The following is a 24,845-nucleotide window of genomic DNA, read 5'->3' as shown; positions in this document are numbered from 1 at the left end:
TAACAGTAGAAGTATGACTAATGACGGCAGCAGCAGCAGGAGGCATCTGGCAGGACCACGGCAGCAGCACAACCACACACGTCACGCTGTCCAGGCACCGCTGCGATATGAGTTAATCTGAGAGACAGTGGAGCACAAAGGCTCCGGAGAAGAAGCCGAGTTCATATGCTAATTATTACAAAGCTTCACAGAAACGTCCAATAGGATAAAATAATGAAGTGATGACATTATATATCCAAAAGGTCACTGTAACATCATAATGTTCAGCAAAAACACTCTTCTGTCCATTGCTCGACATAATTTCTCAGGCACAGAAGAGGAGACATTTAATCAGACACTGAATTTGTGACACTAATCTTGGACATCCATCTTAAAACTGTGCTGATTGTATAGATTTTCTGTGCATCTGTGGGGGAATTGTGTGTGAAGCACTCATGTTTTCACAGACATGGCTGTAAACTGTAATGTAACTGCAATTTGACTGGTTCGCAAAGGTTAATTTAAAGACAATTTTTAGGCATTTCTTATTATGATAGTGACTGAGAGAGACGGGGGAGAGGGAGGGCATTCAAAGGGCTGGACACGAGTCTGGGTCGCTGTTGTAAGGACTCTACTCAGTGACCTACTGGGGTGCCATTTTCTAATAGTGCTACTCCTCAGAATGTTCCATCAACATGGTTCTTATATCCCTGGATCATAAAATATGTAAATATTCATACGCATTCATATACAGATATTATTGTTTTGAAAACATGTCTAATAACACTTGTTTACCAATTGATGGCAGTTTGAGATAGGCAAACAAGTTCTGAATATAATAATATGTGACATGTTTAATTAGGACAGGGTTCCTACTGCTAAAGGCAAGTTAGATTCAAAACTTTTAAAGACAATTTTTCAATGCCACTTGGAATAAAATTTAAGATGAGTATTCCATTAATCAGAGTTGAAGAAAAAAAAAACATGAGCAGATCTCAGTTACATAGGGTTAGGGACAGTTTGTCAATGTTGTAACATAAATGACTTTTCGTGTTGTCATAAATGAGGGTAGAACAAAACTGGGAAATAGCTTGCATTTGTTGATGGGTTTTCTTGGTGATTTTGTGTTCCTTACTCTGTATGTGGGATTCCACTGCCTTGATTTACATTATGCCAAGTTGGAAAATCTTTTTGCATTAAATACATCAAGTCCTGTACACAATGCCTTTAGCCAGTTCCAGCTCTGAGCATCCTGGCAGGAAAGAAAAATATCAGTGTTTCAATGTTACGCAAGCGGTTACGTCAGTGGGAGGCCTCCACGTGGGGAAGACAGACGAACGCTCGGCCAATCATTGCATTTGGTCCGAATGCAATGATTGGTCGGAGTTTTCTTAGAACCATATGCGAATGGTATAATTATGAGTTTTTATCTCTGGTGGAATTCACTTACATTTTATTGTGCCATCAGCTTATTAATTAGCCTGGAAATCCAGACCCAAATCTAGAAAGATTTAGGGTCTGGCTATGAGTAATGCAAATGGCCCAACTTGAGGGGCGGCACCAAGCATGCATTTGTAAATATCACTGCATGCAATTGGATAACACTACGACCAGTCAGAACAATACACGGGGTGACGTATACGCTTAGCTACCAGCGGAGCTAACTGGTAGATTAGACTCTTGCCGTATCCGGTCGGCAAAACAGCAAAAACGTCCTTCTTGCAAAGGAAAGACTCGAGCGCCGTCTTCTGTTCCTCTTTTAGAGAAAAAGCCAAGTCTAACTCGTTCATTGTAGCGGCCAAAGCCGTTTCAAACAACTGGTGTTCATCCGTAGCCATCTTGCAATGTTTACTGACTGATTCCGGACTTCGTCGTCACAGCACTGTCGTCATCTGTTTAGCTCGGTTCTGGCCCGCCTATATCAGATACACCGATGTGATTGGTGCAGCTCGGTTTCATGGGCATAGGTAATGAGCATCATTACTGATTGTCAGAGTGACTTGCTAAGCAAATTCAAATTGGGCTCTCGTGAGAACTCATGATTTCCAGGGTACTTATTAATAGCATTTTAACCTAAACAAAGAAAAGTGTAAAATTTCCAGAAAGGTAAGTGTCGCTTTAGGCTTTATTTTTAGATTAATGAATTCAGTGCCTTTAAAGACTTCTTAAGGATATGTGGGGACCCCGAAAGACATGTAATGACTATTCCATTCTTTCATAACTTCATTTCAATTTCATTCAGCTTCCATTGACCTGCTTTGTCTCTGTCCTACCTCTCCTGTTGTTTCCACAGTGACAGGTCCAGCCTATGAGAACCTGGTGTCAGAGATCATGTCCATGGGTTACGAGCGGGAACAGGTAGTCGCTGCACTCAGAGCCAGTTACAACAACCCAGACCGAGCAGTGGAATATCTACTCATGGTGAGCATTTAATCTGTCTGTGTGGTTTATTCACAGCCCTGCCTGCCACTGCAATCTAGAGTGTGAAGTAAATGTTTCTGAACTACAGGGTATTCCAGCAGAGGCCAGTGATCTGCCACCTCAGGAGCCAGTTAGACAGAGTGCTCCATCCAACCCCCCCACCGCTGCTACACAAGAACCACGGCAGCCCCCAGCAGCTGCAACCAGTAAGAGCACACCTTTATCACCACTATCTATGCTCGTTTATTCATAGTGGCAACAGAGTCCAACTGCAGGGCTCACTCCTGCTGACCTCAGATCTGTTGGCCAGTGGGTTGAGTGGAGTCCCCTATCTCTGCTCTGGGTGTAGAAGATGCACATAGCCCAGGAACTACTGGGATGGAGTTTGCAGTGCCGAATGCAGCTAAACAGCACTCACTGCCTCTAGTATCAGTTTAAGAACAAAGGGCAGACTTCATTTGTAAACAAATGGAACACCGGCACTCATAGATTTCAGATATCGACAGCCTGATGATAATAATAATAATAGTAATGATGATAATAATAATAATAACAGTAACTTTATTTATATAGCACAATTCATGCATAAAATGCAACACCAAGTGCTGAACATTAAAGTCAGTCACTTCAGTGATGATTTGATCTTCAAGCGTTTTAAACATATATATTAATTTTGACCAGAAGTGTAAATACTTTGTTTTCTCACTTTGAGAAAAAAAATGTGGTGGAACGATGTTCTGTGTGCTCCAACACCACTAAACCCCTGCTCTTGCCTTACAAGGACTCAGTGCACAAACCTGCTAATTTTAAATAGCCCGTTAAGAGAACCTCTCACTCCAGCCTGTTGGAGTTTTTCTGAAAAGATTGGTGTGCAACCCTATTCTGTAAAGAATAAATGAGGTGCAGATGTTTCTCTATATCACCCTTGAAGAGGACATACATCGAGAACTGGACAGAGCACTGAGTAACAACAACCCCCCCCCCACATTTGAAGGCTCAATTATACTCCCTTTACATATGAAAATTGATAGGTCTGTTTTAAATGTTGTAAACATCATTGCCCTCTATTTTCATGTGTCCTTTATAATGGCATAGATACAACCAACTGATGGCACAAGAGGGCAAAGTCAAAAGTTTCACACAATAGCAAACAAGGAGTAATATTGTACCTTTAAACGGAGGCAGTACTGTAGATGATGGTGGTTTGTAAGGCCATTATATGCATCCAGATATGTAGACGAAGAATCCTTTTCATTATATCACAGATTTATCATGTTTCGTCATTATTTAAATGTCTTTGTTGTCTCCTACGGTCATATCATGCTTGAACTATGCTACTCTGCCTCTTTGATCTTCGAGGGTGTTGCTCTGTTTCATCTGTGTCCACAAGCGTTCAGGAAACATGCAAGAATATGGAAGAAATGAATGCAGAGAACGAACAGAAGACGTTGAGCATGAATGCCCTTAGAGTACTGTCACTGGTGGAAAGGCTGAACAGTTCCAGGGTTTAGGTACATGTCCATATGGTTTTCATACGGTACTAAAGTTACTATACCAAAGGTTTTCAGTGGAAATGGGGCTTTAGTTCCTGAGCTCAGTTTGTGTGAGTCCTAGTACCTGGACCTAGTTGGTTAAAAAATTACACTTTACCTTTTTTTCGTAACAACCTATGGGTAAGAACGCCACACAGAAAGTGGAATTTTTAATCACCGCTGAGCAGATATAACCTAGTAGTTAATAAACAATAGTAAACTTACTGTCACTAATGTTAGAAAGATAACATGTCAGTAAGGAGTAGATTGTTGCACGAGGTGCTGTTGTTTTTGTTACCAACATTATGGTACCACTAATCTTATCCCAGTTAACCAAATGGGTTATGGATTTTTGAAGAGGAGGAACAAGGAAAAAAACACCAACACTAACAACACAGACATTTCTGGTTTTCAGTGTGTATATTTTAATTTTGTTTGTTTGTTAATTTTGTTATCAAGGTCTATCACACTAAACCAAAACAGTGGTAACCAACCCGTCCCCTCTACAGCAGGGCCTGTGTCTGGCAGCCAGCCTCCCTCTGCTGGTGGAGGCTCTGTCTCCACAGGGAACCCTCTGGAGTTCCTGAGGAACCAGCCTCAGTTCCAGCAGATGAGACAGATCATCCAGCAGAACCCGGCCCTCCTACCAGCCCTTCTGCAGCAGCTAGGCAGAGACAACCCACAGCTGCTGCAGGTACTACACCAGCACACTCACCGCCCTACAGTGGCTTTCTGCCAGTGGTTAAAGTTTTTCAGTTAGTAAGATATTTCAAAACCTGTTAACAGAGCAGTAAGAGAATGAAGTCTCTGAGCCCAGGTAAAAGTGTTTTTTTATGTAGGTCTGGGAGTTTTTAAAGACTGTCTCAACAAGAAACTGTTTAAGGGGCACTTTTGTTTACGACGGTACATAATGCTAGCCTGGTGAAACCATCCTAATCTTGCAAGCTCATATTCTGTTTCGCTTCACAGATCAGTCTGGCCATGCAATCATAAAGGCGCATTCTGGCATCGGTTTAAGCTTACTGGGCCAATCACAACCGTTTATTACTTTGGGGCGGGTTATTTGAAATCACGTCATCAGAATAGGAGGGACAAGGAGCGGAGTGAATGCATTTCGTCAACAACCAACATAGCTACTGATTTTGAAACTGCGATGGTAAATGTGTTGAACGAACTGAAATGTACATTTTCTTTCAGACAGCAAGCCGGCATCACTGAAGCAAAAGAGGCATGATAGGTCTGACATGTAACACAACAGCATTGGCCTCCAGTGTGACATGTAAAATATGTGCTGGCAGTGCTTTAAAAACAGTAACAATGGCATTAACATGGCAATAACAATCATTTACCGTCTGTTATATGGCGCTGATCTCGTCCTCTCCTCGGAGGGTAAGGATCGCCTGAATCTCATTGTTTTTCCAATTTGTGAACATATTCAGCTGCTGTTCTTTTTCCTTGAGTTAGCTGCTAACTGGGACTGGCTACTTTTTTTTAAATCTCCCATAGTGGGTTGCACATCACACCCGTGCTGCACATGATCCCATCCTGCCCACTGTCCCATTTATACAGGCATCATTTTGCCGTTGTTACTCCCTCTGATGCAGGCTTAAAGACGAGACAACTTTGTCCCCTCATTCTGCAACTGTACCTTTATACAAAATGGTGAGGTGGGATAACTGGAAATTCCCGTCTTGAAGAGGCAGTGTAAAAGGGGTCAGGTTAAGAAATTCCTGGAAAAGTTATACATTGTTTTGGCTTTTTAAAATTAGTTCATAAAAAAACCCAAAAAACACAAACATCCAATGTTGCTCAAAATACGGTCTTGTATTACTAATTTAAGATCTAGTGCTGCGCTGCTTGACTGTTGAAACGTCAGTGTCATTAGGTGATACCATAGATTGTGAAGATAAGTGTGATACACATAGACCTGACTGACATCGCATCATTGCCAAGGCTGAGCTCTTTTGGGTGATGAAATGCGCACGTGTCATATCAGGAGAGAAATAGAAAAATGCCAAAAAGCTGATGTGTAACAGGTTAATCAAGGCTTTCACACTGAGATGTCAAGCCACACGGGATACATAAATATTCACTGTCAGTGTGGTAAACCGCTGAATAATGCTGGTGTAAGTTACTACAGATGGATAGATAACATTAGCTTGAGTGGGAGGCTGCTGCAGTACAGTCATACAGTAGTAGCAATTACAGCCTAATTGTTATAAGCAATTTAAGCAATAAAAATGTAGACTGTTGTAAAAAGGAAACCAATTAGTTGTTCGTTAAGAGACCTGTCTTGTTGTCTCTTTTGTATATTGACGTTGCTCTTTAATAAAGCAAAAGTATTTCTTAGTTGATGGATTAATTGATAGAATACTCGATAATTTATTGACATTTACAGGATCTTTGGTTACTACAATAATTATGGAAAAATATCACACAAATGTCCTATAGGATAAAATGATGAAGTGATAATTTTTTTATAATCAAAGGATCAAAGTTCAGCTTCACTGTGACATCATAATGTTCTGCAAAAAACACTTTTCTGGCCATTACTCATCCTCATATCTCAGGAACAGGAGGGGAGACATTTGGTCAGATACTAAATTGATGACTCTAATCTTGAAACTGTGCTGATTGTATAGATCTTCTGTGCTGCAGGGGGGGGGGGGAATGTGTGAAGCATTCATGTTTTCAGTGACACAGATGTAAATTAAAACTGCATCTTGACTGGTTGGAAGAGGCATACAACTGCTAGGCGGTAATTTTAGTTGCTACTTCAGGAGCTATTTGAATTTAATCTGTATCTACAAAAGTGGCGGAAATTTGAATCCAGTTAGAAATATTGTTATGAAAGCATCGCCACTGGATAAGAAAGCTATATTCTTCATGATATATCGATTAAATACAAATACATAACTAAGTATACATTTCTTTAAATTTTATTTTGCAATTGTCAGCGATGGAAATATGTTACAAAAGTGTTGGCAAATACATCTGACAAAATCATGGATGCCATTTTTCCATGTCTAATGTAGACTATTTGATTGGGTGTAATTGTAATCCGCTGATCTGTGTCAGTTTTGCTTTTATGTCATTTTTATGTATTACTTGCAGCAAATCACCCAGCACCAGGAGCGTTTTGTGCAGATGCTGAATGAGCCACGAGGTGACGACACAGGAGGTGAGGGGGCCGAGGCCCAGGGGTCACCCCACACCAACTACATCCAGGTCACCCCACAGGAGAAGGAGGCCATTGAGAGGGTCAGTAACCATTGTCTTTATTAAGTCCAATTAAACTGCATTGTTTGTCTGGAAATTGCACAGCTTGTGCTGTGATGACGTATTTATGGTTTACCAAAGAACACAAACCTATGAAATAATATTTACCTTTCTTTTCAACATGTTGGATTCAACAAAACATTCTGTGCACACTTGTTTAAGTGTGCACTGAACCCACAAGCTGCCACACAGTGAGGAGACATTCACTGCAAAACAAATCATGAATAATTTTGCTCTTGGCCATTCAAAATCATGACTCATGTTTTCTTATTTATCTACAATGAAATGATCTGATAATAATGCAAAACACAAACACTATAGATTTAAAGGGCTAGAAGCTACAACATCACTAAGACAGTTTCGGACAGAGAAGGTGAGTATTGATGTATCTGTATTTCTCCTATTTTGATGATAGTGTACGGTGCATAGTCATCGAGCAATGTGACACCTCGTTGTGTAATGAGTGAACTGACCATCTTAAAATCTGGTGTATTCTTACAGCCCCAATTCCCCAAAAAAGTTGGGACGCTGTATAAAAACTGAATTCAATGATTTACGATTTTTTCTTTTCATCCTTTATTTAACTGAATACAGTATAATGACAAGATATTTAATGTTCAAACTGCTAAACTTTATTGTTTCCTGTAAATATACACTCATTCTGAATTTGGTGGCTGCAACATGTTTCAGAAAAGTTGGGACAGGGGCAACAAAAGACTAGGAAAATTGTGGAATGCTCAAAAAACACCTGTTTAAAATATTCTTAAAATGAACAGATTAATTAGTGTCAGATGATAGTATCCTGATTGGGTATGACAGAGCCATCTGCGAAAGGCTAGGTTGTTCACAAGGAGGGATGGTCACGGGGCGCTGGTGGCTTAGTGGTAGAGCAGGCGCCCCATATACAAAGCTGTTGCCGCAGCGGCCCGGCTTCGAATCCAGCCTGTGGCCCTTTGCTGCATGTCATCCCCCCTCTCTTTCTCCCCCTTTCACGCTTATCTGTCCTGTCCATTAAAGGCAAAATGGCCAAAAACATATCTTTTTTTTTTTAAAAAAAAGGAGGGATGGTCACTTTGTGAAGTTTCACATTTACAGTCCATAATATCATCAAAAGATTCAGAGAATCCAGAGAAATCTCTGCATGCATGAATGAATGAATACTTTTTATTTCAGTTACATACATCTAGAGAAAAAATATTCTGTATTCTCTAATATTCCACACAAATGTTCTCACACTCAATAAACAAAAAGAGAATAGGCTGAAGCCCAAGGATTATTTTTGCCTATCCCATATCAACCAAAGGATAACCCAGAGTATCAACAATACTAAAGAAATGAGATATATAAATTAATAATTAAATACATTATACTCTTAATTATAATCCTGAGTTCTTTTACATTTTGATAATTTTACATTATAATCCGTAATCATTTTACATTTTAAGGCTTTTTTAAAACTCAACTGAGAGCAACATAATTTCAAATCTGAGATTTGAAGATCTGCTTTAAAGGAAATGGCCACTTTAGAATGAAAATACCAGACAGTACTTACTGACCCTAATGCCAGCAAGAAGTCCAGTGTAGTTTTTTAATCCACAAAACTCATTTGGGGTATTGGAGGATAACAGCTAGCCGGAATAATAGCTACACTTGAAGTGCATGGAACCCACATTTTGAAAATTTAATAAAACTCTGCTAATGCATTTCAAAAACGTCAGAACGGCTCATCCGTCGTAATCCAAGTGCCCCGAAGCCACGGCATGCAAAATGGACTTGAAAAGACGTAATTTACTCCACTTTTATAGCATAATTTCTCACCGTGGTCAGTTAGCCCGCCCTGCAGGCTTGCTGTGTTTACATGGCAACTCGCACGAGACTCAAGAACTAGCACCACCACTAGCCATCAGCTAGTCTTTAGTTATTCTGCTAGGCCTTACAATTAATGGATAAAAACTCAAACTAAATGATTATTAGATTTTAGCAAATCATTGATGAAGTCACCACAAACCTAATCTCTCAAGACAGATTCTGCAATTACATTGTAATGTAGGAAGAAAAAAAAATCTTTTTTTTTTTTTTTTTTTACCGATGGATTTCCAGATTGCCACAAACCAGAATCACCTTAATATGTTTTTCATATTACTCAGAAATCTTATTAAATTGATCAATACAGTGTTCTATAAATGCAACTAATTAATATGTTTTTGGATCTTTCAGCCTCAATTTCAATAGTTACACATTCCATCAAATTGTCAATAACAGTTGTCATATTACCAATAATTTTGCATTTAGGAGCAGACATTACAAACAGGGCAAAAGATCGCAGTGCGTGTTAATAGGTAATGTGAAGTGATGTTATGTAATGTGATGCGTTAATGCGCGTCTAATTATAGAAAATATAGAAACATTTTTATATTTAACAGTGTTCATATATTTAGTATAATATGTTATATCGTCATTCAGCTGTAATCTGATGGGGCCCAAATGCACTTGGCAGCAACTCAAAATAAAACACAAAGACAGGCCTATTGTACAGACTGGTGAAAATTTTGCTTCTACTTATGTCATTCTTGCAATATTAGGTTGAGGTTAATTGCACTGATGAACTGCTGTGAAATTACTTCCTATTCACATAATCTCCTTTATGCTCAGATGGAGCTATGATGGGGATGTGAGTCACATAAATGCAGCCAATTAGTCAATTCTTTGAATATATAAAAAGTGTTCATAAATCATTGCACAATGTATCAAGTAGATTAATTTCTTATAACAATGACAACCCTGCAGTTCTGTGGAATTCCTCTTTGATGGTCCTTTCTGATTTATGCCCACGGAAATCCACAAAAACAGGTATAAGTCTTTTCAGAGCCAGAGTCACTTTTCTACTGGCCCGACAAACAGTTGCCTCGCCAATGTGTTCAGTATCTCCGATGTTATAAAGAAAACTGCTGCTGCCTAAGAATCAAAGGGCAATGCATAAGATTTGCTCCAATGATCATGCAAATCCAGTTTGTGTAATATTTGATATATGTGGGTGGAACAGATTAGGATAAAAGATAGAATGTGAGGTGAAATTGTATCTTTCACATAGACACTCCTCCAGGAAGACATCCAAACAAGGTCTAATCACCATCTCCTTCCGCAACAGCCCCTTCATAAATTGTGCCTCAATGTCCATGACTTCATTCACTAAAGGACACGCAATGTTTCTCCTTCCTGCTACATGCTCAGCAGGTGATCAGCCTCAGGCTCAGATGAAACAAACCTGTGAGCCAGCAGATTTGCTTCACAGAGTATGCTGCCATAGTAACTTTCTAAAATAGGGCCCTGATGTACCTTTCAGTCTTATCATTACTTTGCAGTTCCTTGTCTAGGTGTCCTGAATTCGTTTCTCCTTCTTCAGGATTCTTGCTTGTCATGCAATTTCAGCATTTCTCTTTGTGAGATGCTCATTAACATATACACCTGTGCCCTTAAGCTTTTTTGCAAGCTTAAGCACTTCAATTTTATGTGTTCTATACACAAATCAAATGATGATGTTTGGCCTGTTGTTTTGTTTCTGGGGTATGGTGTGGCAAGCAGCTATATTTTTACTGTCCAGAGGAATGTCTTTGTTACTGAAGAAGTTGATGACTTGCTGCTCAAGTGAGTGCGGTTCACCTCTTGGTGCATTCTCACCCTCCTTGTCACCTGCTGTGATCCGTGCATAGGTGCGATGGGGCGTCTCCAGTCCAGTTATCATTGGGTCATTTATTCTGTTCCAGATCTTCCACTGCTCTTTCAAGCTCTTCAATTTTCTTGTCTTTTTCCATAATCACAGCCTTCACTTGTCGCACTTCATCAATTAAATCCAGTAGGCCCATCTGTTGTTTTGCCACCTTGCTTAGTTCCTCTGACAGCGGCAGTAGCTCAGTCCATAGGGACTTGGGTTGGGAATTGGACGGTCCCCTGTTCAAGGCCTGTCACCAAACCCCCCCACCGCTCGGAGCGCCTGTCATGGGCAGCCCCACTCTGACATCTCTCCACTTAGTGCAGCCCCACTCTGACATCTCTCCACTTAGTGCATGTATAGGTCCTGTTTGTGCATGTGTGTGTTCAGATCTGTGTGTAATTGACAACAGAGTGAAAAAATTAAATTTCCCCTTGGGGATTAATAAAGTATATAAAATTAAATTAAAAATTAAATAAAATTAAAAATTAAATGATGGTCAGAGAAAACTTGATTGCTTTGTTGCAAAACAAAGTTTATCAGTTTGAACATTAAATATCTTGTCTTTGTACTGTATTCAATTGAATGTAGGTCAAAAAGGATTTTCAAATTATTGTATTCTGTTTATATTTATGTTTTACACAACATCCCAGCTTTTTTGGAATCAGGGTTGTGTATCCTGTCGTGATGTGTACATGTATATGTAAGCGTGTGTGCTCTGATTATATGTTTTGCAGTGGACATAGAAACAAATTCCACATCGACTGTAAAGGCTGAGTTGGCAATGAATTCTTGAATCTTGACAGTAACTGTCTCAGACACAGCTGGGGTGATGTGTGTGTGTGTTTGTGTAACACTAATTTGTACGATGTGTTTCAGTTAAAAGCCCTGGGCTTTCCTGAAGGCTTAGTCATCCAGGCTTACTTCGCCTGCGAGAAGAATGAGAATCTAGCTGCTAACTTCCTGCTACAGCAAACATGGGATGATGAGTAACCAAACATCACCTGACACATCACCACCATTCAACAGAGGGCCGCAGAGTAGACGACAGCCCCATACAAGGTCCACCAGGGAGGAATGAGGACAGGAGAGAAAGAGGACATGTCTTTTCACGTCATGTGACTGTGGTCTGATGATGGGGTGTCATGGTGATGATGACGACAACATGCTGTTCAAAGTTAGTTGTGCTGCCTACCCTCCATTCAGCTGTGATGATCATTATAGCAGCTCAAACTGAGCTGCGCCTCACTGCTGCTATCATTACTGCTGCCGCTTGTGCCGAGTGATCACACTGAGAGAAGTCATGCCTGGAAACATGCCAACAGTCTGCATCACCTTCATAGGGCTTTGATTTACAGGGTTTCCTCTGCAGTCAGCTCTCAGACTGCCTTTAGAACATGGGTTTGTCTTAGACTGCTGTTCACATACAGTGTATACACTATGGAGTGTAAATATTTAGAATATATACATTACAAAATAATGTATGTTTGCAAATCCTCTGTGTTGGGTTTACCTGAAAATGTGATGCAAACTGTTGACTTTACTGTTTGAGAGCTAGCATTGCTTTATATTAAAGTTCAGGTCTGATCATTTAATTTATTCTGCTTCTTTTATCCTTGGTAAAAAAACAAAAACAAATCCCAAACACTCAAAATATTTCGGCCTCAAAAATAGCACAAAGTTAGGTAGTGTTTCGACCTTTCATTAATCATGCAGATGTGGTTCTGTGGTTTGATCTAAGACAATGACATCTGCAAGGTGACTGAAAAAATACTGCAGGAGTATGTGAAACTTTGCCACCTACTCCTGTCAGAAAAAGAAAATTATGAAATGTTATGGATGGAAAGTCAAAATGTGAAGATAATAAACAAATGTATTAGCATTGAAGTCAATATTTTGTGAATGTCTCATAATTTTGACTTTGCAAGTCAAAATTTTAACTGACTGTTTGACTTACTCTCTCAAATTTGTTTTAGTGTCATTATTTTGACTAAAAATCTTTAAAAATGTTGACTTGCTTTATGTTCATTTTGACTTAAGTCAGTATTAATTAATTAATTAATATATTAACATATTAACATATTATACTAATTAATTAGTGTCAGATGATACTTACTGGATCTTTTTTGACTTACCATGAATAAGTCAACATAAAACATTTGACATACAGCAACAATTTTTACTCAGTATCTCCGATTTATGACTTTGATTTTTTAAGTATTTTTATTTCAGTATCTTGACTCACCATAAGAATATATATTTATTTTTATTATTCTCAACTTTATTTTATTTTATTTGTGGCAGAAGTAGGCTTCCCAAAAACTAATACATTCAACGTTTGGTGAAAACTGTCACAAAACCCTGCACTCTATTTTAAATACACAATGAATTAGTTCTGCAGTCACAGTACATTATGACTACTTGGTGTCAAGACTATGTGTGCTGTGATATTCTATTTTTTGGGACAAGAGGGCACACCCAGATGCAGCGCTCAGCTTGAACTGTCATCATCTTCTTTCACTGTGAAGGGTTTGTTTGTTTAGTTATTTTGCAGAAGAAGGAATATGAAGGCTAATTATGAAGTGCCACATAGCATGCTTTGTGAGCTAAATATTTGACTTTTTTATTGTAAGAAAAGTTGTGTTCTTTCTTAATATTTCATTTGCGGGAATGATCAAACATAGTCCACTTCCTACTTTCAGACAATCTTTTTCTGTTGCATTTGTCTCATATCACATCTTCTATGCATCTCAAAGCTGTAAGAGTTTGAGCCATTGCTCCTTCATGCCTTATGGTTCTCAAAGACTTGAACGTTTTTAATTTTACAAATGGGGTTATAGTTTACAAAATAGTGTTTAAGATATTTCACAGATGAGTGTCCTAGGATTGGCTATCATCATCACAGTTTTAATTATTGATACATAAATTAATTAATTATTGATAATTAATCAGTTATTGTTTCAAAGGTGGACTAAAGGGAATTTGAATAAGTGCTAGAAGCCAAAACAACGAAAAATATTTTTTCAGCATGTTCTTTGCTGTCTCGCCTTTTACTTCTCTTTATTGTGTTTGAGCTGGAAATGACTGGAAGTTTTGTATATTATTATTAGAAATGGGGTATACAAACTTTGGGGGGAAAAAAGGCACTTTAGTGTGACAAATGCTGTTCTTTAGCTGTGACGGGTTGTTGGTTGCATGAGATTGTTACAGAGTTATTTATAGCATGGCAGTGGGCTAGGAATGAAGAAACCACCAGTGTGGTGTCACTCTGGTCTCAGTTTGTCTGTTGTTTTACCCATTTTGTCTGTTTGTTTTTTGGGTTTATAAAAAAAAAAAATACTTCCAACTTTAAATACACCAGTTGAGGTTTTGCTGAATAGTTGTGAAAAACTTTTGTTAAAGCATTGTGTAAAATAAATGGCTTTTACAAAGTGGGTGAGACAAGGTGATGTTTCATTATGAATGATCTAAGTGCAAACATGAATGTAAGCCTCGCATATTTCACAGTTATGAACCCTCATCAGGTTAGCTTTAACCAATGGTGTAGACCGTAAGGGTAGGAATCACTAGAGGCCCTCAGATACAATATTATTATACTACGTCACGACTGGGGGAAGAGGCCCTGAGGGACTGCTTCCAGACCACTGTGTGGGAGGTACTCAGCAACTCCCATGGCGAGGACATTGACAGACTCACATCATGCGTTATGGATTATATTAACTTATGTCAGGAAAGCACCGTACCCACCAGGACTGTACGCTGCTTCTCCAACACCAAACCCTGGATTACTCCAAATATAAAAGCTCCCCTGAAGGAGAAGCGGAGAGTTTTTAACTCTGGAAACAAGGAAGAGCTGAAGGCTGTGCAGAAGGAGCTATGGAGAAACATCAGGCGGGGAAAGGAAGGATAAAAAAAGAAGATGGAGGAACAGCGGCAGCAGAGCGATGTCAGCGGAGTCTGGACAGGTCTGAAAACCATCTCAGGACGGAAACAACCAGACTCCCAGGCCAGAGGTGACCAGCAGTGGGTGAATGATCTGAATCTGTTCTTCAGTTTGATCAGTCTGCCCCTCCCCCGGCCCAGACATCACTGCTGCAACCCCCCCCATCCTCACCTTCACCTTCCCCCCCACCTACACTCCTGGCACACTGCNGAGAAATTCCAGTGTTACAGCAGTCAAGGGTAAAGAGTCAAATTAAAGATTTCAATATTTAAAAACTTTAAAAACTAGGTATGCAGAAAAAAGTACAGATGGCATCAGCTCCAGGCTCCTGAAGTCCTGCGCAGACCAACTGTGCGGCATAGTTGAAACTATCTTCAACCTGATCCTGAGGCTGGGGAGAGTACCACAACTGTGGAAGACATCCTACGTGGTACCTGTGCCCAAGACTCCACACCCCAAGGTCTTACGATACAATACGATATACTTTATTGTCCCCGAAGAGAAATTTGTCTTTGACTTAAGTGCTGTGCACATTGCCTGCTTCCATAAAAAAATCAACAAACAATAAAAACATATAACACATAAATACACAATACATACAACAATACATCATCATTCAGCATTCCCTTCACCATGGCACTGTTGCTCAACCCTAACAGGCTATTTACTATTTAGTATAGTAATTGAGATAGGCACAAAGGAGTTTTTAAACCTATTCAGTTTGCATTTGGGGACTCTGTATCGTCTTCCAGACGGTAAAAGTTCATACTCAGGATAAAGGATGTGTGATGGGTCAGCTAAAACTCTCTGAGCCTGCACAAGAACAGACTGCTCAAAGGTGGCCTGTAGGGAAGAGTTGCCATTCCTTCCCATGACCTTCATGGCAGTCTGTACCAGACGAGAGAGTTTGGTCTTAAGCTGGACAGAGAGGTTACCATACCATGCTGTCATCCCGTACCTGATAATACTCTCTAATACAGGCTAGTAAAACAAAAACATAGCCTGTTGATTGATACCAAACACCCTGAGCCGACGTAAAAATTAGTCTTTGCTGTAATCAAGAACACAGGTTGTCAATGTGGGTCTCCCAGCTGAATTTGATATCTAGGAGGACACCTAGGTATTTGTAGGAGCTGATCTGACAGATGCTTTTGTCATGGATGGGGACAGGTGTGTGATCCCCCACAGAGCGAGAGTCAAACACCATCTCCTGTGTTTTCTTCACATTAATTTGTAGATGGTTGGCATCACACCACTGAACAAAGGTCTGAACCTCAGTGAAGTACAATGAGAGACCTGTGCCCTCGTACAGCAGACTGAGAATGGCAGTATCATCGGAGAACTTAAAAACTAAATTGCCAGGGAAGCTACTGCAGTATTCATTTATGTCAAGTGTAAATAAAACAGGGGTACTCACACAACCTTGAGGAGCTCCCATACCTATAGATTTAGTGTCAGAGAGGGTATTGTTTACTTTGATATTCTGAGTTCTATTAGTCAAAAAAGAATAAAACCATTTAATGATCAAAGGGGTTACGGTCATCTGAGACAATTTCCTTATTAACAGATGAGGCTGCAAGGTGTTAAATGCTGAACTGAAATCAATAAATAAAAGACGGGCGTACGCTTTAGGGTTTTCAAGGTGCTTTAACGTTAGGTGGGTGATACTATTAATAGCATCATCAGTACCTCGCCCTTGTCGGTAAGTAAATTGGTTTGATCGAGCTGAGAATTTACCTCTGATTTGAGTATCGACACAATGTACTTCTCAAAACATTTCATTACGATCGAAGTCAAAGCCACAGGTCTGTAATCATTATCCTCAGAAGGACAAGGTTTTTTAGGCACAGATATGATTGTAGATTTTTTCAAAGGGCAGGGAGAGTGCCCACCCTCTGGAAGACATCCTGCATCGTTCCAGTTCCTAAGAAGAACCGGCCCAGCGAGCTGAATGACTTCCGACCAGTGGCACTCACTTCACACCTGATGAAGACGTTGGAGCGGCTCTTCCTCAGCCTCCTCAGACCCCAGGTGCAACATGCCCAGGACTATCTGCAGTTTGCATACCGGGCAGGTGTTGGTGTGGAGGATGCCATCCTCTACCTGCTACACTGAGCCCACTCGTACCTGGATAAGGGAAGCGGCATGGTGAGGATTCTCTTTCTGGACTTCTCGAGCACCTTTAACACCATCCAGCCCCTTGTGCTTCAGGACAAACTGAACAGGATGCGAGTGGAACCCTGCCTGGTCACTTGGATCTCCAGCTACCTCACCGACAGGCCGCAGTACGTCAGGCTGAGGGACACCATATCTGACACTGTGATCAGCAGCACCGGAGCACCCCAGGGCACGGTGCTGGCCCCTCTTCTCTTCACCCTGTACACCTCGGACTTCTGCTACAACTCTGAGCTGTGTCACATCCAGAAGTTTGCCGATGACACAGCCATCGTCGGATGCATCAGGGACGACAGAGAAAAGGAGCACAGGAGCCTAGTGAGGGACTTTGCTGTCTGGTGCCACACAAACCATCTACAGCTCAACATCTCGAAGACAAAGGAGCTGGTCATTGACTTTGGGAAGTCCAGACCAAGACCAGTTCTGATCGAGGGAGTTGAGGTGGAGGCTGTGGATTCCTACAGGTACCTCGGGCTGTGGCTGGACAGCAAACTGGACTGGACAACCCACACCAACCACCTGTACAGGAAGGGACAGAGCAGGCTGTACTTCCTGAGGAGGCTGCGGTCGTTTAACATCTGCAGTAAACTCATGCTGATGTTTTACCAGTACGTGGTAGCCAGCGTCTTTTACACCATGGTGTGCTGGGGGGGCAGCACATCCAAGAAGGACACATCCAGGCTGGACAAACTGATCAGGCGGGCCGGCTCTGTGGTTGGCATGAAGCTGGACTCTGGTGATGGTGGCAGAGAAGAGAACACTGGACAAACTGCTGGACATTATGGACGATGCCAGTCACCCTCTGCACACCGTCATTAGCAACCAGAGGAGCCTGTTCAGCCAAAGACTGCTCCTTTCCAAGTGCAGGACTAACAGACTGAAAAACTCAGGCCATCAGACTTCACAGCTCCTCACTCGGGGGGAGGAGGAGTAACAGGAAGACAGAGGACAGGAAGGAGCAGTAGCCAGTAGCCAGTAGCGAGCAGTAACCAGAAGCCAGCAGCCACTGCAATAAGGAATATAATAAGGAATTACTTATTTATTCTCTGTATATCTTATATTTATATTTTGCAAATTGTTTTTACTTTTTACTTTTTGATACCCTGTGTGCTCTTTACCCTGTGTGCTGCTATCTAATGCTGCTGAAATCTTAATTTCCCTGAGGGAGTCTTCCCAAGGGATTAATAAAGTTCAGTCTAATCTAATCTAATCTAATCTAATCTAATCAACACGGGGAAATCCAAAGAGCTGGTGGTGGATTTCCGCAGGCGCAGACTCCTCCCCCCAACACCTGTGAACATCCAGGAAAAGGACATTGAGATGGTGACATCTTTTAAGTACCTGGGTGTTCATTTTAACAATAAACTGGACTGGACTAATCACATAACAGCACTACACAGAAAAGGCCAAAGCAGACTCTACCTGCTGAGGCGGCTCAGGTCTTTTGGAGTGCAGGGGGCGCTCCTGAAGACCTTTGACACTGTGGTGGCATCAGCCATCTTCTACGGAGTGGTCTGCTGGGGCAGCAGTGTCTCGGCTGCAGATAGGAAGAGACTGGACAAGCTGATCAAGAAGGCCAGCTCTGTCCTGGGATGCTCTCTGGACTCTGTGCAGGTGGTGGGAGAAAGGAGGATGACAGCCAAGCTGTCGTCTCTGAGGACTAATGACTCCCACCCCCTGCAGGAGGAGATAAAAGCTCTGGAGAGCTCCTTCAGCGATAGACTGATTCACCCAAAATGTGTGAAGGAACGCTGTCGCAGGTCCTTCCTGCTGCTGTCAGACTACACTGCTCACAATAAACTGCACCATGGACACTTTAGGGACACTATGGACACTTTATAAGCACATTTCCTCAATATTTTAGGCAAGATTACTTTTAAATTTCAATCTTTTACAGTTTCAAAGTAACAAAAAAGGAAAAGGGCCTGAAGCGAAAGTTTGGGTACCCTGCATGGTCGGTACTTAGTAGTGCTCCCTTTGGCAAGTATCACAGATTCTAAACACATTTTGTAACCAGTTAAGAGTCTTTCAATTCTTGTTAGGGTCCTGGCAGCTAAGCTGCCAGGACACTATTGTAATCCTAAGTATTCTTCTTCTTTCTTCTTTCTTCTTCCGAGGAAATCATACTTCCCATGAGTGAAAACTCACCAAACTTTGCACAAAGGTCCAGTCTCATGCCAGATATCCTCAGCTGTAAACTCAAGCCAATAGTCCTGATGGTGGCGCTACAGCAAGTATGGGGTGCCATTTGTAAAGTGGCTCACACTGAAAATAACATCAACATTTTGCCACATTTAGCTTCAAACAATGTTTAAAAAAGTGTTGTGAATTTTTTAATGTCACCTTTTACCACATTTACAGCAATATTTGTTAACTTAGAAATATATTAAATAGTAAATCTAAATATTAAATCTAAATGTTAAATCTAAATATAAATGTTAAATCTAAATGCTAAATCTAAATCTAAATATTAAATCTAAATCTAAATCTAAATGTTAAATCTAAATTTAAATCTAAATGTTAAATCTAAAAGCAGATGACTTAGTTACAACATGATTGAGCTAACTGGAGTAGTTTCATCTCGTATCCGACAACGGGAGGCTTTTAACAGATGACGTCCTGATGTTAGCTTTGCTGCTGCTGCAGCCACTGATGCTTTCTAGACGTTGTGATTTCCCAAAACAGAATAAATACCACACATCGCAACACAAAACTGCTTTGCTAGCTCAATCATGTTGTAACTAAGACATCCGCTGGAAAAAATGTATTTTTCACGGACCGTTTTAGAGTTAATGAGTCATTACAGACACCGCTAACGGGGCTAAGAGCTAACGGTTAGCCCCGCTAATCTACGATAACCATGTTATTAATTTCAGAACGTGATAGTAATGTTTGTTCAATCATTGTGTTTATAGACCTTATAAACATCAGATTAGTCTAAACGGTGATATAGTGACGTGAAAAATGTGAGATATTCTCATATATATGTAGCTAAAGTCTGCTGGTTTTCTACCCGGAAGTATTTGTTAGCAACAAGGCGATTCCCTCCGAAGGGACACTAACAACTCAAAGTACACGTCAAATAAAATTTCTCCAAACATGTTTCCTGTTATTTTAGGTAGTTATTATCACGCTAGTGTATGTTCAAGTGTTAATGTCCCCCGATAAGTTGGTTTTAATTCGTTATTTGATTTTATAAATACAGTCTGACCTTGAGCTTTTATTTTGGTACTTCCGGTGACCGGCAGTGTGAATTTGCATATAAGCTAAATATTTCGTTTCACCCAGAACATTTAGATTTTTAACATTTAGATTTTTAACATTTAGATTTAGATTTCGCATTTAGATTTAACATTTAGATTTAGATTTAATATTTAGATTTAGATTTAGCATTTAGATTTAATATTTAGATTTAACATTTAGATTTAGATTTAATATTTAGATTTAAGTTAACAAATATTGCTGTAAATGTGGTAAAAGGTGACGTTAAAAAATTCACAACACTTTTTTAAACATTGTTTGAAGCTAAATGTGGCAAAATGTTGATGTTATTTTCAGCGTGAGACACTTTACAAATGGCACCCCATAAGCAAGCGTCTAAAGTTCAAAACTTTGAAAATTCATAGCAAATCAACCATAAGTGCTACAACTTAACAACTTTCATCAAACTGTAGCCCCAATACATTTAAACCTATTAAAAATTATGAAGTTCATCACTGTGTTTTTCAAAAACTGTAAAACTTCTTAAACCTATCTCCTCCCACAATTTTTGCTCAATTGACACCAAACTTGCTACAGAGCATAATTTTCTCTTATTCTTCCTGCAAAAGGCTTCTAGTTCTGTGAGATTCTTGGGCTGTCTTGCATGTACCGCTCTTTTGAGGTTTATCCACAGACTTTTAATGATGTTTAGGTCGGGGGGACTGTGAGGGCCATGGCAAAACCTTCAGCTTGCGCCTCTTGAGGTAGTCCATTGTGGATTTCGAGGTGTGTTTAGGATCAGTCCTGTTGAGAACACAGGAAAGGTCTTCTTCTGATGAGTCTCCCATGAAGGTCGTATTTGTTCAGGTGTTGCTGCACAGTGGAACAGTGCACCACCACTCCAGAGTCTGCTAAATCTCTCTGCAGGTCTTCTGCAGTCAAACAGGGGTTTTGATTTGCCTTTTAAACAATCGAGCAGCTCTCTCAGACAGTTTTCTTGGTTGTCCAGACCTCAACTTGGCCTCGACAGTTCCTGTTAACTGCAATTTCATAATTACATTGCAAACTGAGGAAACAGCTACCTGAGAACACTTTGCTATCTTCTTACAGTCTTCTCCTGCTTTGTGGGCATCGGCTATTTTAGTTTTCAAAGTGCTAGGCAGCTGTTTAGAGGAGCCCATGGCTGCTGATTGTTAAGACAAGGTTTCAGGAGTCAGAATATTTATAAAGCTTTGAAATTTGCATCACCTAGCCTTTCCTAATGATGACTGTGAACAAGACATAGCCCTAACAAGCTAATTATGGTCTGAGACCCTGGTAAAAGTTGTCTGAGAGCTCAAATGTCTTGGGGTGCCCAAACTTTTGCATGGTGCTCCTTTCCTTTCTTCAAAGTAAAATTGTACAAAACAAAAATAATACATTAATTGTGCTTAAATAATGAAAAGCATGTTTCATCTTTAACTTCATGCTTTTTGGAGATCAGTTTACCTTCTGCTCACTTATATATTCACAGTAAACTAAATTTTGACCAGGGGTGCCCAAACTTTTGCATGCCGCTGTACAGAGCTCTTTATTATTATTATTATTATTATTATTATTATTGTTAATTATTATAGGTCTACAGCCTATATATTTAGATGAGGGGCTATTCATAAAACATTTAGAGCTGGAGCCTTAGACACCCTAAAAGGCCTAATGATGCCACTGGGTCATGATACAATATCATTACGATTTAAAATGTTTTGTAATATGGTCAGTATTGCAATAATATACATTGTGATATATTGCAATGTATTACTCTTTTTTAACTGAAAATTACGGGAAAACTTTATCATTATAGATAAAACATCTGCTTTTATCTGAAAAGATTAAGTTTTCAGTCTGTTCATTTCACTTCAGTCATTTTTATTGCAGTAACATGTGCATTCTGGACTGCAATTAATTTATTATTCTAGTGGGCTATCAAAAGTTTAATTTGTATTTGCAACATTACTAATTAATACAATAAAATATCCATACTTGGCGTATCATTGCCACGCAAAATATCGCGATACTATGCGTATCCTTTCTTGTTTTTTTACCCCACCCTTAGTAGACACACTAACACTGTGCACCAGTGTTAATCATGCCTCCAAACATCAACGTTTTCTAAGTTACTTCTTAAAATGAAGTTTTTCCTATATTGTCAACTGTTGCAGCTTCTTTTGTTAAAAAAAAAAAAAAAGCCACATACCAGCGCCAAACCTCAGGATTTGCAATTTGGCAGAATGATATAAACAGCAAAGTGGTTCCAGCACAACATGCCAATATTAAATATTTGTAAAATATTTGAGCCGAATTAAAGGGCTTATCTAGACGATAAATCAAAAGTTAGAAAAAATCCTCATAATTTCGCACACAACGTAGGCAACATAAAATTAGTCCTGCTTGAATAGGGTTTGGTCAGCTCTCTGTCTCGCGGAATGTGAGACACAGTTTGTCCGCTAAGGGGAGTGTTGCCTTGGAGAGGGAGGGTGGGTGCGTTCCCGCAGCAACAGGGAAGATGGCAGCTCTCACATCTCTCACCCAGGTAAAGATAAAGCAATTTACGACTCTACACTCCATCTTAAGACTAACCTAATTAATAGCATGACACCTTATGTATCATTCATTACATTATGTCATAATTTTACTTTTTAAAAAACATGAGCTGGTTTTAAAATGCAGCTAGAAATAAGGCAGTCAGCTGCTCGGATAAGGCCTATTGCAGTACCGTTAGGTAGCGGGCTTGTTACCCTCAGCTGGTGTTAGCAAGCCGTGTAGCTGTGTACCCACGACATAACTTACAATCAACTCACTAATTATATATTTGAAGATAACAAGCACCGTGTACACTGTATACAAAGTAAGGAACCGGCCGACATGAGCACGCTTATTTAACAAAGCATCAGAAACTATGATAACACTCAGTCCTTTAGCTAACAAACCTTAGCTAGCCTAGCCTTGATCCGGACCAGTAAGGATGGAGATAAACATGCTGGTGAGGCTAGAAGGCAGGCTATACAGGAGGCGAACCTCAGCTAACCAGGGCTAAGCCTTCACTAATGATGCTGTTGTGAGTTGGCTCTCCTGTCTTTATGTTCACTGGTAATGTTGAAGCTGATTATCACCCACGGTTGCGTTTGCCTTCCTGTTGCGGTTGCGCAACAGTCATATAATATGGCAATGCAGTTGGTTTGTGATATCTTTGTTATTGATTGGGAGCAGCAGGGCTTGGGCGCTCTTTCAGCACAACCCAAATAAGCGTTAAACGTGTATTTGAATGAGGACATTACTGGCTTAGCGAGACATTTGAGTCAGTGTCCTTCACACAGGGCTTATTTTGGTGAATTATACAGGTCATTTTAAGTTTCATGTAAAATCAGAATACACTGCTAACGTGTAAACCTCACTTTTAAAGAGAAGTGCATCAAGTTGATTTATGGTGTAATAACATTCTCTCTGTCACAGTTGTCAAGTGGGAACCCTGTGTATGAGAACTTTTACAGACAGGTAAGATGATAAGCTACAGTTTTGTACCATTAAAGGCAGTACACATGTTTGAGTGAGAGTTAATTATAAAATGGAAAGATGCAAATGTAAGTCATACAGTGAACTCAGACTGTGTGTGTTTGCTCCAAGGTGGACCCTGGGAATACAGGGAGAGTGGGACCAACAGAAGCTGCCTTGTTCTTAAAAAAGTCTGGACTCCCTGACATTACTTTGGGAAAGGTAGGTAGTGGTGAAAGTTACAGTGTTTTCTGTGTACCAGCTGATGGTGTCAGTGTTACTCTACATATAACTGGAGAGGTATGTTTGTTTCATTGGTTGCAGTGTGTGAATCTTAATTGGTCTTACTGCAGTTACAGATTGTTAGTGGACAGAAGGTCAACCTCTGGTCTGTGGTTATGTCAGTCTGTGCTTTCTGTCAACATTGTTCAAAACTGTCGAGAAGGGTAAGCTTTGCAGAGCTCATAAGAGTATTAAAGGGGAAATTTGTTACTTCTTGAGTGGATATCCAATTAGTGTTGATGGTAAATTCAAGTAATACATTCCATAGTGCATGATGTACTGACAGAGAAGCTGAGTTTTCCTTTTTTCAAAGCCATTATTGCAGTGCCTACATATTCAAGGAAGCATTACGCCGGAGCTCCTGACACACAACCCCTAAATACTCCCAAAACCTGCCAAGCACATGGAAGTAGGCATCCCAAACGTGGTTCTGTTTACAAAAAGTAATGGCGTCTGAAATAGATACTTCACTGTGCGACTAGAACACTGGAGAAAATATAATAACGCTAGTTATAGTGTTATGACTTAAATGTCATAACACTATAGTGTTATCAACAGCAAGCATGCTTTATTGTATAGTGCCTGGAAGCTATGTATCATGACCCTTGCCAAAAGCTATTACTTGGTTGGTTGGGCAAAATAGCATTAGGTAACAAATACAGTGGTGTGAAAAAGTGTTTGCCCCCTTCCTGATTTCTTGCTTTTTTGCATGTTTTCCGCACTTAAATGTTTCAGATCATCACACAAATTTAAACATTAGTCAAAGATAACACAAGTAAACACAAAATGCAGTTTT

General features: G+C 40.1%; 2 protein-coding genes across 7 annotated transcripts in view; both read left to right on the top strand.

Annotated features, from left to right (window-relative positions):
• Window positions 1–14,354, top strand: part of rad23ab (RAD23 homolog A, nucleotide excision repair protein b) — a 37,715-nt gene extending 23,361 nt beyond the window's left edge. For both annotated transcript variants that reach the window (XM_050055677.1, XM_050055678.1), the window contains 5 exons: window positions 2,273–2,400; window positions 2,489–2,606; window positions 4,442–4,626; window positions 7,047–7,193; window positions 11,800–14,354. In XM_050055677.1, the coding sequence (XP_049911634.1) occupies window positions 2,273–2,400; window positions 2,489–2,606; window positions 4,442–4,626; window positions 7,047–7,193; window positions 11,800–11,913 (692 nt within the window). In that variant the 3' untranslated portion in view covers window positions 11,914–14,354. The remainder of the gene's footprint in view (window positions 1–2,272; window positions 2,401–2,488; window positions 2,607–4,441; window positions 4,627–7,046; window positions 7,194–11,799) is intronic.
• Window positions 14,355–22,728: 8,374 nt separating this feature from the next.
• The window catches only part of LOC126397128 (epidermal growth factor receptor substrate 15-like 1), a 122,348-nt gene continuing 120,231 nt past the window's right edge, over window positions 22,729–24,845 (top strand). For 3 of the 5 annotated variants that reach the window (XM_050055668.1, XM_050055665.1, XM_050055664.1), the window contains exons 1-3: window positions 22,753–22,808; window positions 23,729–23,770; window positions 23,900–23,989. In XM_050055668.1, coding sequence (XP_049911625.1) covers window positions 22,782–22,808; window positions 23,729–23,770; window positions 23,900–23,989 — 159 coding nt within the window. In that variant the 5' untranslated portion in view covers window positions 22,753–22,781. The other 2 variants (XM_050055666.1, XM_050055667.1) reach the window with 2 other exon arrangements.

The sequence above is a fragment of the Epinephelus moara genome, chromosome 10 (assembly GCF_006386435.1).
Source record: "Epinephelus moara isolate mb chromosome 10, YSFRI_EMoa_1.0, whole genome shotgun sequence".
Lineage (NCBI taxonomy): Eukaryota > Metazoa > Chordata > Actinopteri > Perciformes > Serranidae > Epinephelus > Epinephelus moara.
The sequence above is the reverse complement of the archived record's forward strand: the minus strand, read 5'-3'. Positions and strand labels throughout refer to the sequence as shown.